Source organism: Eptatretus burgeri, chromosome 10 (genome assembly GCF_056783735.1).
Source record: "Eptatretus burgeri isolate ZD-2024b chromosome 10, Ebu_testis_v1, whole genome shotgun sequence".
Taxonomy (NCBI): domain Eukaryota; kingdom Metazoa; phylum Chordata; class Myxini; order Myxiniformes; family Myxinidae; genus Eptatretus; species Eptatretus burgeri.
The window spans coordinates 94,518,193-94,532,403 of NC_140970.1; the positions used below are offsets into that span (position 1 = coordinate 94,518,193).

General features: G+C 44.2%; 1 protein-coding gene across 4 annotated transcripts in view; it reads right to left on the reverse strand.

Moving 5' to 3' along the window:
• Positions 1-14,211, reverse strand: part of LOC147019168 (hepatocyte growth factor receptor-like) — a 125,654-nt gene that overhangs the window by 52,911 nt on the left and 58,532 nt on the right. For 3 of the 4 annotated variants that reach the window (XM_085899484.1, XM_085899486.1, XM_085899485.1), the window contains exons 11-15: positions 12,220-12,438; positions 11,976-12,125; positions 2,810-2,978; positions 1,231-1,404; positions 1-100 (exon numbers count right to left, since the gene is read on the reverse strand). The exon at positions 1-100 is cut by the window's left edge and continues 131 nt beyond it. In XM_085899484.1, coding sequence (XP_085755610.1) covers positions 1-100; positions 1,231-1,404; positions 2,810-2,978; positions 11,976-12,125; positions 12,220-12,438 — 812 coding nt within the window. The remainder of the gene's footprint in view (positions 101-1,230; positions 1,405-2,809; positions 2,979-11,975; positions 12,126-12,219; positions 12,439-14,211) is intronic. The other variant, XM_085899487.1, reaches the window with a different exon arrangement.

Sequence of the window (14,211 nt, forward strand, 5' to 3'; positions counted from 1 at the left end):
TCACCCACAACAGCAGTGCCATGGTAGAATGGTGATGAGATTTCCAAAAAGGGTGAATTATTAAGCAGAGAATCGTTCACACCAGGTTCAATATTTGAATCTACAAAAACAAAAACATCAGCCAGCAAAGTCAAAATCCACATTACAACTTGGGAACCAGATGAAAGACCACCAACATCCATGTGTTTCAGGTAAAGGAAAGCTGGAGTACAATGGACCTGCAATTACAACACCTTCTGGTGGGCTTTAAATGGGGGAAAATGGAAGAGAATAAACAAACAGAGAAAAAAACAACTCTGCCCATTTTGCCCTCCATTGTATCCTATGCCATGGCTTGAGCACATCATCCATCAAATGCACCAACCATCCACATAGAAGGGGAGGAATGAAAAGCTCGAAATGTATATTTTTCCACATGCACAAAACAAAACAAAAAAACAGATTTAAACAAATCAAAAACCGTTTTTCAAACATTCTGCTTCAATGACTTAAACACACGATCGTCGCTTTGTATTGTTACCGATGGAAAACGCTTCCATTGTCAAACTCCAAAGTTTGACGTCAATCTAAAAAGGTTGGTTGCTTGTGTAGAAGCGCATGAGGTCGATACGCAGTGAATTGACTGCGGAATTGGAAGCTTAATCTTCATTGCCACCAATGACATTCAGGAAACGCCTGTGTGTGCCATTTTATATGGTGAGATTCAGATGGATGAGCGTTGAATGAAACAGAGGATGCCATACAAAGGTTACTTCTCACAAATGACTTCTATGGCAACAATAAGTGTTCATGTCTAAATATGATTGCAAGCATCAAAGGAAGAACGCTGCCGAGACCTTTTGCAATGGAAAATGTATTGACCATTTAAGCTTTCGATTAATTGTTCTGAGCAGCTGTGGTGCAGATTTTTCCTGCATTACTGATCCACCAAAGGTGAGAGGAACGACTGGAGGAGTGTTTCACTTGAATGCACATTTACCTGGGAGGTTTACCTAGGTACCACCAACACGCATGCAAAATTTGGAGTTCAGAAAGAATTATATATCGGCTTCAGGCCCCATGCAGTGGGGTTGAAACGGCAAGTAGTGGGGAACGTGTGAAATGCATAAAAGCTCAGATCACTGGATATGAACCACAACTCCAGGGTAATGACTTTATATCAAGCAAGTCTGGTACGTAATGGTTTGTTCAAATGGATGTTGCTTCTGCTTCTGTTTTACAATTCCTTGCCTGCTGTTTCCTTGTTATTGTTGTCGTGTGGAAGTGTGGCGACGCGGTAATCCACATTCATTGGACTACTTGGTACAGGGCCCAATCCAGCGCTTCCACCTGTCTGCTGAAGCAGCGTTTCCAGTTGATTGGTGTCGTGATTGAAGCGGAAGGTAATGGGAGGCTCTCTTTGAGCTGCACAGAGAAAGCACACAAAGCATGCAGTCTGACAGTCACATGACCACTACGATGTTAATATAACGTGGAAGAGGTGGCTTAACAGACATGAATGGCTGATGTTACACAACTGGGAATGGAAACAGGAACAGTAATTTATGAGTAGATTTTTGCTTGCATTCTACCAACACGTACAAAAATAAATTAATTAATTAAAAGAATGATGAGTGAACAGTATAAGCTTCGCATCTCTGCCGGCTGAGGGAGTGACGCACCACCAGCGCAGTCCATTAAACTCCACCCCTCTCCCGAGAGAGGGAGCGAAATTCCATGAGCCAACTTTTGATGATGGATATTTTCGTTTACAGACATTTATGGATAGTTTTGTGATTATTTTTTTGGAACCGTGGCTTCGAGTAAACATTGGCATGCCATATAAAGTATTAAACATTTACATCAGTGAGTTGGCGGTGAGAAAGAACTGTATATTTGATGGTTTTCACCAAAAGTTTGGTTCCCTAAAAATAAAGTATCTACCATGCTTGAGCCACCTTGAAGATCGCTTGAATGAAGATTCTCCATTTTGTTTGTTTTTTTTTAAAAGAAGAAAAAAAACGTTAATTTACAAATTAAAAGAAGAATTTCAAATAAACTCAACACCAATTACATCCCTCACATAATGATGGAAACCATCCAAACAACCTTCATGCTCATTGATCGCAGCTGTTTACAATGGGGTTACATCAATGGTTCACCATCGTAGTTTGCAGCAAAACCAGATGAGCTTTGTTGCTGTGGCAGCAGGGCAGCCTGACAACTCTACCCAATCAGAGGCAGTCTTAACAGGTAAATAAATAATGACACTATTTCAAAGTAAATAGGTAAAAGTCACTTATTAACAGCTGAATCTTTTTTCCCTTGTAGTTAAAGTAAAAGAATACTCATGTCTCCCAAATACTTGTTCCACATGTACAAGCTCCTACGGGCGCCCGAGGCATGGGAAAATGAAAATGTTAGAAAAGATGCTGGAACGTGAGCCATGGCCATCTCAGATGGAACAGAGACATGAGGAGATCTGTGGAAGGGAGAGGGATGTGGAGGGGTATGTGGAGTAAACAAGATGGACAATACAGGGACTTTCAGGTCCTTGCACGACAGGGACTTTCAGAAAGGAAAGCAGGGAATTTGAAGGAGATGGGTTTGGGGTATGCCTGGTGTTGGCTTAATGGTTAAGGTGGTGGGCTTGGGATTGTAGGATCATTGTAGACGCCTTAATTGTATTGTTAATAGATACCTTACGAGTGACAGCATCAGCAGCACAACCGCACATTGCAAACACTGATGCAAATTTGCAGTAATGTGCTGCATACGAACTCATGCATACAAACAATGATGAGTTGGAAAAGATTAATAGACACCTTACCAGTGTCTGCTTTGCGCTGAAGATGTTTCCTTGTGAAAAATATGACAAAGAATAAGGTTATGCAAAGGAGCAGCAGGAACAGAACAATGCCAACGATCTGCGCTGGACTCCAACTCACAGGCCGTATCAATAAAATTCCTGGGCTCTGCTGAACACCACCAATCCACACCTGGCAATAGAGAACATATCAGTCATGACAAAAGGAAGACAATGCATGTACAAAACTCGAAGGTCACTCGGTAGAGCGCATGCCTCCGCCATGAAATGCCTGATCCATGAGAACATATCAGGCCCAATACATTTTTGAAATATCATGCTACACAGCACTATATTGTTTTTGGGCCCATCTCTCAATGGTGAAGAATCACTTTAAAAATTAAATAATTCTCGGATCCAGATCTTCATCAAAATTTAATCAATTCTTCCTTGTTACACACCCAACCTGTCCACAAAATGTTATACAGATCCGTTCACAACTTTGAGATGTCCTGCCCACAGACAGATAAACAGACAAGCCGGTAGGCGGACATGGGTAGTCGCCTACCCAATAGAACCTGACTCGATGGGCCCGTTCGATGGGGAATGACCTGAGGATTAAGCACAAGAAAATTCATGATTCGAGCTTCAAGGGTTAATGCTGCAGATTGTTTTTTCATTAAAATACCCCCACATTTAGAGGTTTTTCGGCCGTTGGTAGGCAACGGAGGGGTCCATAGCAGCGGTTCTTTCTCACACATAACTAGGACATACCATGAACCTACCATACCAGTCTCATGTATATCTGACTCATAGTCTCTGAGATATAACGAACTTCGTTTTTTTATTGTTTTTGACCAGGGTTCATTCAAAGTCTATCTAATCCGACAGTTTTCATAGGATCCGGCTGGAAAATGTTGACAATATGGCTGAATGTACTGCCCACAGTGACTGGGGCCCGATCTTTGAAAAAATAATTTTTTTTATGATTTTCAAAAATTTCAAAGTCCCGTTGCTAGGCAACGGTGGTGTCCATAGCAACGGTTCTTATTTGCACACAACTAGGTCATGCTATGAACCTACCAACCAAGTTTCATCGAAATCGTCATTGTATTAACTGAAATCGCCATTTTAAATACTGATAATAAGGGGAGAACAAATCTCAAAAAAAACATTTTTGGAATTTTTTTTTTTTTTCGACAAGATCGACTACCCAACAGAAAGGGGTGAAAACAACCTCCTTCACCTTCGGTGGTGGAGGTAATTAAACCACCAATTCTTTACGAAGTGAGAGCTAAAGTTTTGCACTACATTTAGAAATGAGAACGTGAAGGCTCAGACCACCTCAATGCTAATCTCTCAATCGATACCACACAAACGCGATAAGAACCTTCAGAGTTGCTCATGACGGTGGAATCAACGTCGGAATCCGAGCTCAAAATACACCGTTCCTCCATGTAAGCCGCCATTTGGATCAAGATGGGTTCCGAGTGTGACGTCACTGGCGAAAATAGAAGATCGACACCAAAGGGCTTTTCTCGACACTTTGTGATTCCTCAAAAATATATCAAAATTTTTTCCCTTCAAATCAGACCATGATTAATGATTTTCAATGGTTTCCAGAAAGAAACAAAAATTGGTGTTTGGGTTCCCCTTTAAAGATTGTTTAAAAAAAAAAAATCTGGAAGTTCAGCACCACTGAAGCAGTCTTTTTCACTCGCCACACTGTGATAAAACATTGCAATTTAAGAGACGGGACTTTATTGATCACCATAGAACGCATCGTCAATCAGCATCGTACATAGCCATATTCTCAGTCTCTTCTTCACACCGATACACATACCACACCCTCTCATGCTATATAATCGATACATATAGTGTTACGAATCTGGAAGCCATGAGCACTCAATATACAGGTCCTATAGAACAGTTCTATCGGTAAGTATGTGTTTTTAGTTAGGGTCCCCGTCCCTCGTTTAATGGGTGAATAAATGTACATGCGCTGTGAGTTATTTTGATAGGGTTTTTACATCACTCACAACAACTACGGTTACTACATCAACGACAACAACAACGCCTTCTTTGCTCTCACAGCGACAACCCTCTGCTCCCGGCATTCTCCGCATGCTCGCTGGTATGCGGGCGTGTTCGGGGATGGAATTCCATTCCCGAATATGGTCATGAACCGGTTCGCTTGGCTGCGTGCCAAATAAGGGAATGCGTCGTGTCCCACCCACTGAGGACGGGCCACGCCTGAGCGGACCGCGCCCGAGAGCGATAAAAATGAACGGAGAGCAAATATTTGGGTCGGGATCTGCTCGAGCGCGGAGAGGAAGAATTCTGGCCCGTTCAAAACGCATCTCTTGAGGCTGGGCGAAAGGCATCTCGTCGCTGGCGTGCTCTGGTTCTCGGCTCATCTCGTGGCTGGCGTGGTCTGCGTCTGGCTGCCCTGGTCCATTCTTGGCTGACTGGTGCCGTTCTTGGAAGGTGCGGACGTCGAGCCGCGCACTTGCGGCCAGGTAGCCTGCTATTTTCTCGTCCTTCAGCTCGACTTCCCTCTGAGCTGAAGGAATAATGAAGACCACTTTGGGTCTGTTTCTTTTGGGTGTGCGTCTGTGTGTGGGCCCGTCTGAAAGTAGGAATTGTCTAAGTGCTTGTGTGTAAATTTGCATTCTCCATTAGTCGTGATAACTCTGCCCTTACGTGCTTCCCTCGTTTCCCCGATTACTGTTAATAAATACCCTATTTGTTAAATGTATCAGCTTGGTTCTGTGTTTCTTCCATTGGCTTAGCATGGCGCTTGTTGGTGAATTACAAAGGCTGTTGCCACTGTAAATGTACATTTGGACTGACGGGACTTCGGCAACCATCCGCTCGGGTTGCGCATGGGTCGGGCACGCTAACGACAGGACTCGTACGAGTGCCGTCGAGGGTGTGAATACTCGGTGACTCGCCACGTGGATCTCTAGGTATTTTGAAGATTGGCAAATAACCCTGTACCACGTGGTGGAATTATTGACGATTCACGGTCCGGTAAGGGACCCGTACCCTCGGAGTTTTCCGAAAGGTATGATCAAGATTCCGGGTGTTCGGTAGAAGAGGGGCCTTGTTGTCCCTCTCTGGAAAGGGAATGGTGATCGCCAAGACTGCAATAACTACCGAGGGGTGACGCTGCTCTCAGTGCCGGGTAAGGTCTTTGCTCGGAACATTCTTGATAGGGTTCGACACCATCTGCTTGAACACCAGCATCCAGAGCAGTCAGGCTTTACACCAAAGAGATCAACGATTGACCGTATCCTTGCTCTTCGTGTCCTCACCGAACGCAGATGAGAGTTTCGGTAGGGGCTGCTGCAGCCTATGTTGATCTCTGTAAAGTGTTCGATTCAGTGAATCGGGATGCCCTCTGGAGGATTCTTGGTCTTCGTGGGGTGCCACCAAAACTGATCGATCTGATGTCTCAACTCTACTCTGGTACTGAGAATGCTATGAAGTGTGGTGGTACCATCTCTGACTTATTTCTAGTTGTTACTGGAGTTCGTCAGGGGTGTGTACTGGCCCCCACACTTTTCAGCACTTGTCTGGACTGGATTTTAGGGAGGATGTCGGAAAGATCAAGCTGCGGTGCATCGTTTGGGAATGTCAAGATCTCGGACCTTGATTTCGCAGATGATGCAGTCATCTTTGCAGAGACTTTAGATATCCTTTTGGGGGCCCTTGAGGTGCTGAATGAGGAGTCGGAGCTGCTGGGATTACGGATTTATTGGGTCAAAACTACGATCCAGGCTTTCAATGACATCTTGGATGCTGCTGTCCTGTCTGTGTCTGTTTGGCCTGAGGATGTTGAGGTCGTGGAGAGATTCACTTTCCTTGGCAGTGATATTCATGTCTCTGCTGGCTGCGAGTCAGAGGTCAATAGACGTCTGGGTCGGGCCCTGGGGAGTCATGGATTTACTGGATCATGGGGTATGGCGCTACCGGTACCTGTGCGGGAGGACGAAAGTCCGAGTCTTCAGGTCCTTGGTGCTTCCGGTCTTGCTCTATGGATGCGAGACTTGGACTCTGACCAGGGATCTGAGACGGAGACGTAATTCCTTTGGTACCAGGTCTCTTTGGAGAATCCTTGGCTATCGCTGGTCAGATTTTGTGTCCAACGAGTGGTTGCTGAGAGAGACTCGGATGAGATTTGTTTCCTGCATGGTCCATGAGCGTCAGTTACAGTTGTTTGGACATGTGGCTCTTTTTTCTGACGCTGATCCTGCTCACCAGATCCTCTCAGCGAGGGAGTCTCGTGAGTGGAGGAGGCCAATGGGCCGACCACATGCCTCGTGGTTGCAGCAGGTTGACCAGCATCGCAAGGAGATGGGGATGGGCCTGGCATCTGCCTGGGGGAAGGCCAGACGGAGGTCCCTGGAGTACCGGTGGAAAGTGGACGCAGCGACACGCTGTTCTGGCACATGCTCCCATACCTGACCTGACCTGACGGTCCGGTAAGCGACCCGTGCCCTCGGAGTTTTCCGAAAGGTACGATCTAGATTCGAGGTGTTCGGTAGAGTCGACCCTGCTGCTTCATCTCGCGGTCGAGCTCGCAGCCGATACTCGGCTCCGCAACAATAGCATGGTTCTTGGAAGTGTCATCATAAACAGATCAAATGGAAGGATGAATGGATGGATGGATGGATATGAACCAATTGCCTAACCCTGCTTTTTGCTTCGCATACGCGGGGTGATAAGCAATAAGCATGTCCACGAATCTGCGCATGAACTACATACCTCGAAGATTCATAGTGCTTATTTAGGGTAATTTTTCTCCCCCCACTACTGCGGATGATGCATATTTCATCCTCCATTCTCCTCTCATAAACAAAGAAAAAAAAATACTTTGAAGAAATGTATGAGCACGGGACGGGTTGAGTGCTGGACGTGCACATCAATAGAAGCCGAGCGTAGCGCTAGATGTAATACCGTAATAACGTCACAGCGAAAAGAGCATGACAGCCAAATGGAGGATGGACAAATCTGGATAGTTTAATATACACTTGCAGAGTACCCGCCCTGTGGGCGATCTTGTTGTAAGCATGCAACACGTTCTTTTAACGCATACCTTTATTTGGGTGGTGTATAGGCAACCGACAGCTCTGTGTCGGCATTTTTTTTTTTAAAACCTATGAAGTTACGTGCATGAACCAAAAACATACCTATTGTATACAATTCAAAACACCTTCCTGCACTGGAAAACGTGGGGACAGGAATACTGTACTGTAAATGGTGGAGACTTGTTATACCATCCCACACCTGGAGTCGTGCTACATTATACACATCTACATTGAGAGTTTGTGTTCCTTTATTTGAATAATGTCCCTAATAATGATTTGAACCTGTCCACAAAATTTAATCCGGATGCGTCCACAACTTTTTGAGATATCCTGTACACAGACAAACAGACAGAAAGGGGTGAAAACATGACCTCCTTCACCTTCGGTGGTGGAAGTAACAAGATGGACACCACAGGGACTTCCAGGTCCAACACTACAGGGACTTTCAGGAAGGAAAGCAGGGAATTTGAAGGAGGTGGGTTTGGGGTGGATTAGCGGGGGTAGAAAAGATCGTGGTTTTGGATAGTTGAAGACAAGAGATCATGGTGAACAGCTGTTTTGAAGACCTGGAGGGAAGAGTGGGATTGAAGAGAGTGTGGGAGTTTGTTCCAAAAGCGGGAAAAAGTGGAATGAAAGAATGAAGTTGAGCAGTGATTCTTGATTTTGGTAGTTTTAACAGAAGGGGGTTGCTGACGGACCTTGAGCGCCCTGCGGAACTATTGGGGGGGGGCGGAGGGGGGATATATCTCTGACAGTGGGGGGAGGGAGCGAGGCCAGAGAGTAGACGGTAGTTGGGTCCATCGGGTATTTTGGTTCTCTCAGGTATTTTAGGTCCTTGGGATCATTTGGATCCCCAGGGTCTTTTGCGTCCTCGGGGTCCTTTGAGTACGTTAGGTCTTTGGGTTCCTCTGGGTCTTTTGTGTGTTTTGGTTTCTCAGGATTTTTCGGGTCTTTGGATCATCAGGGTCTTTGGAGCCTTTTGGGTATTTAAGGGTCTTCAGGGTCTTTGGGATATTTTGGGTCTTTAATGGTCATTTAAGGGTCTTCAGGGTCTTTGGGATATTTTGGGTCTTTAATGGTCTTCAGGGTGTTTTGCGCGTTTTTGTTCTTTACGGGTCTTTGGGGTCTTTAAAGGTTTTTTTTGGTATTTTGGGTCTTTTTTTGGTCTTCAGGGTCTTTTTGGATCTCCTGCTGTCACTGGTCTGTTCTGTGGTAGGCACGTGATAGCACTGGACCAATCATGTTCGGTGATGTGCATCGGGCTGCACAGGTAATACTCGGCGGCCTCGGCTTCACTTTTTAACCCCCCTAATTTTTGCTCATTCGCTCGTGACAGTGAGCTAAAAAGTATAGTGATCCAGTCATGTGTACCAAGTACAAGATAGCTGGGTTTCGTGGACCGTTGATGGCTTCGTCTTGGAGATAGCAAACTTAGCTATTATTAAAGTTGAGATTATTGTTCTTTTTCTCTTTCTGCTGGGAGAGATGTGGTGGCAAACATGTCTGTTTTAACGTTTTTGAAAGCTACAACAAGGGGTTTTATATTTTAGTTTAAATCAAAATCACCATAGATCGGTTTGTGTATAATATGTGTATGTATATATATGTATATATTTGAGAAGTCGGAACGCCTTGACAAGGACTTTTCATTGAACGATATTGTCGTTTTGAGGACGGACATTCAATAATGATCAGCATGGAATTGTAAATGATAAAGTAATCAATGAATTGTAATAACTACTTCAGACTATAATTATGTCAATGAATCAAATATTAGTTTAAAAAAACTGAATTGATATAATTACTTGATAGCACACCTTGGTTAATTAGTATTTTTTTTTTTTCAACACAAGATTGTAACATTGCCCACAAAAGCTGTGTGATAAAGACGCACCGTCATGACAGCAAAAGTAAGTACCACATGCGTGGCAAATGGATGGTGAAGTACAAAAAGGAAAAAGATCACAAAAAATAAGCAAAGAACTGTTAGAACAGAAACAAGAAACAAATATGGGAAGAACACAGGGAGCAGGGGCGGGTCTGAAGGGGGGGGGGCATACCCGGCTGGCGCCGCCATGAAACCTCCCCTTCCGTCAAAAGCGATCATTTTTATCATTTTATTTTTTATTTTTCGCTCACCTGGATTTCAGTCAGGTGAGCTTATGCGATTGAGCAGTGTCCATAGGTGAGTGTCAGTTAGTCAGTCGGTCTGTAAACACTTCAGTCATTATCGCTTGAACCAAGCACACGATTTTGCTGAAACTTGGCCACAGCTTCACACCTGATGCCTAACGAAGGTGCATTGACCGCATCAAAATCTGTGCTCATTAAGGACGTCTACGGGTGTGGGGGGGGGGATTTTGCCCCCCCCACCACCCCAAAATGAGTGTTTGTTCTTCAAAACTATACACATGATTTTGACGAAAGTTGATCACAACCTTCATCACCCGTAGTGTACCAAAGTGTATCAACCACATAAAAATCTGCAATCATTTAGGGGTCTGTGGGGGTGGGGGGACGGTTGAACCCCACGAAAATAGATCAGCTCTCTTTTCCAAAACTACACACATGATTTTGATGAAACTTGGCTACAGCCTTCATCAACCGTGATGTACCAAAGTGTATCGACCGCATCAAAAGCTGCGCTCATCATGGGGGTGTACAGGGTGAGTGAGGGTGTATGGGGGGGAGCAGGGTGTTTGACCCCCCAAAATAGGTATTTGCTCTCTTCTCCAAAACTACAAACGCAATTTCAATGAAACTTGACCACAACCTTCATCACCCATGATGCACCAAAGTTTGTTTACAGCATTAAAAAATATAAAAATAATAATAAAATAAAAATCATGGTAGAAGAGGGTCTGCGGGCGGTTTGAGTGACTGTTGCTCCTGATCCAGGTGAGCTTCAGGATACGCAGTCCTGTTTTCTTTCATGCGTCTTGAGGTGTATATAACCTAAGACGTGGTCTTAGAATGTGGGATCACCCGATATTCCTCAGACCACAGCTGATGTTGACCACAGTGTTCAACATGGAACCAATTTGTACCATTCAGTTTGTTCCCATGATGGATACTTGATGATCAACTAATTACTGGAAACTAATTACTTGTCATCAGAGATGTTTTCTTGTTTCTGAACCATTAATGAACCAATAAGTGAAATTGCATCCCAAGTATCAGATATTCCAGTCGCGATCATTCTGTTTGAATTTCACAGTCAGTTTGAGTTCTCAAGACTCAAGAACATTACTTTTGACCGTGGAAAATTCTGCAGGGTTACAATAGGCATCAAATGTGTTGGAGAAGAAATCTTTGTTAAAAGTGATTTACATCGTCGAAATGATGAAGGCAAAACCGTAATTCTGATCGAATGTCGCTTACATGGCAAACATTGTTCAATACGTCAGAGTTGTTGATTTGTTTCGATCAGTTGTTTCAATATACATCATGTCTGCTCTTCATTCAATTGGATTTTTATTACGAGACAATAATTAAAATAAATGTTGAGTTTTCAGCATAAGTTTTTTTTCATTACAGTACCACTTTTCAAGTGTATTAGAGGGTTGTTTGTCAATATTTAGAATTGTCCCCTCCCCCCCCCCAACCCAAACTAAAATCATAGATCCGCACCTGGGAAGACATTTGGGAAATGAGAGGAATTGAAGTAGACGGAGAGATAAAACTTTATGGCAGTGAACAATTGTTTAATTCAGAAACAACTAGAAGGGCACTCGGTAAAGCACATACCTCCACCACGCAATGCCTGATACGCGAGAAAATTTTGAGCCCAATACATTTTTGAGATATCGTGCTACATATCGTTTTTGGCCCTATCTCTCAATGGTGCAGAATCACTGTAAAAATTCTCGTAGTCAGATCCAGATCCAGATCTTCCCCAGCATCTAATCAGTTCTTCCTTGTCACACACCAAACCTGTCCACAAAATTTCATCCGGATCCGTCAACAACTTTTTAAGATATCCTGTACACAAACATAACCTCCTTCGCCTTCGGTGGCGGAGGTAATGATGTTACGCCGAAGGATCACATCCAAACTTTAGGCAACGTCATTTCTCTCGCCATCGCGCACACTCTTACCTTAACATTTTCACCATTGGGATTTATGTGCAAGTCTTTGGGCAGTGCGACCTCCAGGCTTCGGTTGGTTAATGATACGACTGAAAAGCTCTTGTTGCCAATCTTGACATGCACATCATTGACTCCATTTGCCAGAGCAAGATTCTTACCCTGTAACATAGAGATTTCCAAAGAAAGATTAAAAATACAGAAAGACCAAAAGAAAAAGAAGGTAAAGAATGAGAACACAAAGGTAAATCCTCACCCAAAACAGCAGATTGGTCTCACCAGCGACAATTTCCATCTTTCCACCATTAAAATTAAATAGTGATGGGTCTTCCAGGTAGAAAATCCTTATGTTTGGTTGAACCTTGGTGTTGTCCAGATGGAATGCAACAGCCACTTGAATGGGCGGATGAACAGACGAGGGAAGTGGTGGGCTGGTACACCACATGTGCACTGGATCTTTGGTGGGTTCGCATATCTAGCGAGAGAGAAAGAGAAAGATTGAATTAACACCAGGTGGGGTTGACTCCGCTTGCCATGCTTCTGAGGTCGGTGAAATGAGTACCAGTGTACAGGTATCGGGGCACAGCATCAGCGTTACAGCCACAGCCCAACAAAATGATAGCTACCCGGCAGCCAAACTCAAAAAGAAGAGGAGGCAGCATGACCCAAAGTTCAAATTTAAATCGGTCGCTTGTTGGCGTTTCTCTCGATCATTTTGTAATGGTTCGTGAATCCGAGGTTCAAATCACAAATACTCTGCTGATTTGTCCATAGTCTTCTATCGAATGTGCCTTTAATTCATACAGATGTGGAATGATGGGTCTTCCTGTCCTTGTCTTGCATTCAAAATAGGCACAAGTTCTCCATGAGCATGAGATGCATGGGAAGGAGTCAGGAGGGGGACGGGTTGTTGGGGAAGGGAATTGTGACAATGGTTGGGAATAACAACTCGGTTTCTGTTTTACAAAACCTGTTCTACAAAGTAACTCGTTACATCTGAAGAAGTGGTTCAAAGAGTTGAGGGATTATAAAAGCAGTCATAGGAGAGGGACTGATGCTGTTGGCGATGGAGACAGAACGGTATCATAGGTGGTGTATACAAACAAAGGAGCATGGAGCTAATAATCTCTCTCACACACACACACACACACACACACACACACACACACACACACACACACACACACACACACACACACACACACACACACACACACACACACACACACACACACACACACACACACACACTGGTGAAACATAGCTCTGCCCACCTCCCTCCACCCCCTCCCCTATTGCCTCCTCTCTTTCCCTCTTCCCCTCTCTCCCTCCTCTGTTCCTTCCCCCCCACCCACATCCTTCCCTTATTACCCCCATCAGCGAAGCAACGGCTTGTATTTGCTTGTTTAAAATAAAATAAAATAAAAAATTGCCATCGCACGCAGCAGCGGACCGACTGATAAGTTATTTCTTCTCACTGTGACTCTGCCCTTTTGACCCAATTATCAATTATTCTTCTCCATATTGTCATGACGATGATGGTGAGTCGTCACTTTTGACGAATCCCTTCCCTTCGTTGGCATACTCATTAAGCATGGTGCGTTGTGCGATGGCTGTGTTGTCCATTGCGGGACCCACAGCATCTGCCGCAAACATCGCAGGTATGGACTGGTTCTTGCGGAGACGAACAATGGCAGGTTTTCCTTTCTTGCCTCTGCTGTCTCTCGAAAGCAAGTCTCCCACATTTAAAGTGGTCCAGGCCTTTGTGGCAAATGTTACACCAAGCTGACTTGTTTGTGGCCTGATGATACCACAGTCTCATGATAAAGGTTTGTTGAAACATCTGTGTCAAAAGTTGAAATGGTTAAAAAAAAAAGTTTTGCCCAGTACACAGACACAGACACAGACACGATTGCAAAACCCTGTATCCCACACAGTGGGATACAGACTATCACACCACTGGAAAGGCTCAGCAGATGGTACCATGCAACACATTAATACTTCTCGAAACAATACTTCACAGTCTCAATTTAGCCATGGGTGTGACTTTGCCCATTTTGTGTTTCCATCCCCCGTCTCCCCCTTCTACAACATCAAGGCTCATGGAAAAGCCAAGTGACTGAGAGAACGAACCGTCGGTAGAACAGCAGGGCAGGTGTTGAACACAATAAGAAAGGGAAAGAACAAAGAGGAAAAAAGGAGCGAGAGAGAGATACAGAGAGAGAGAGAGAGAAAGAGAGAGGAAGAG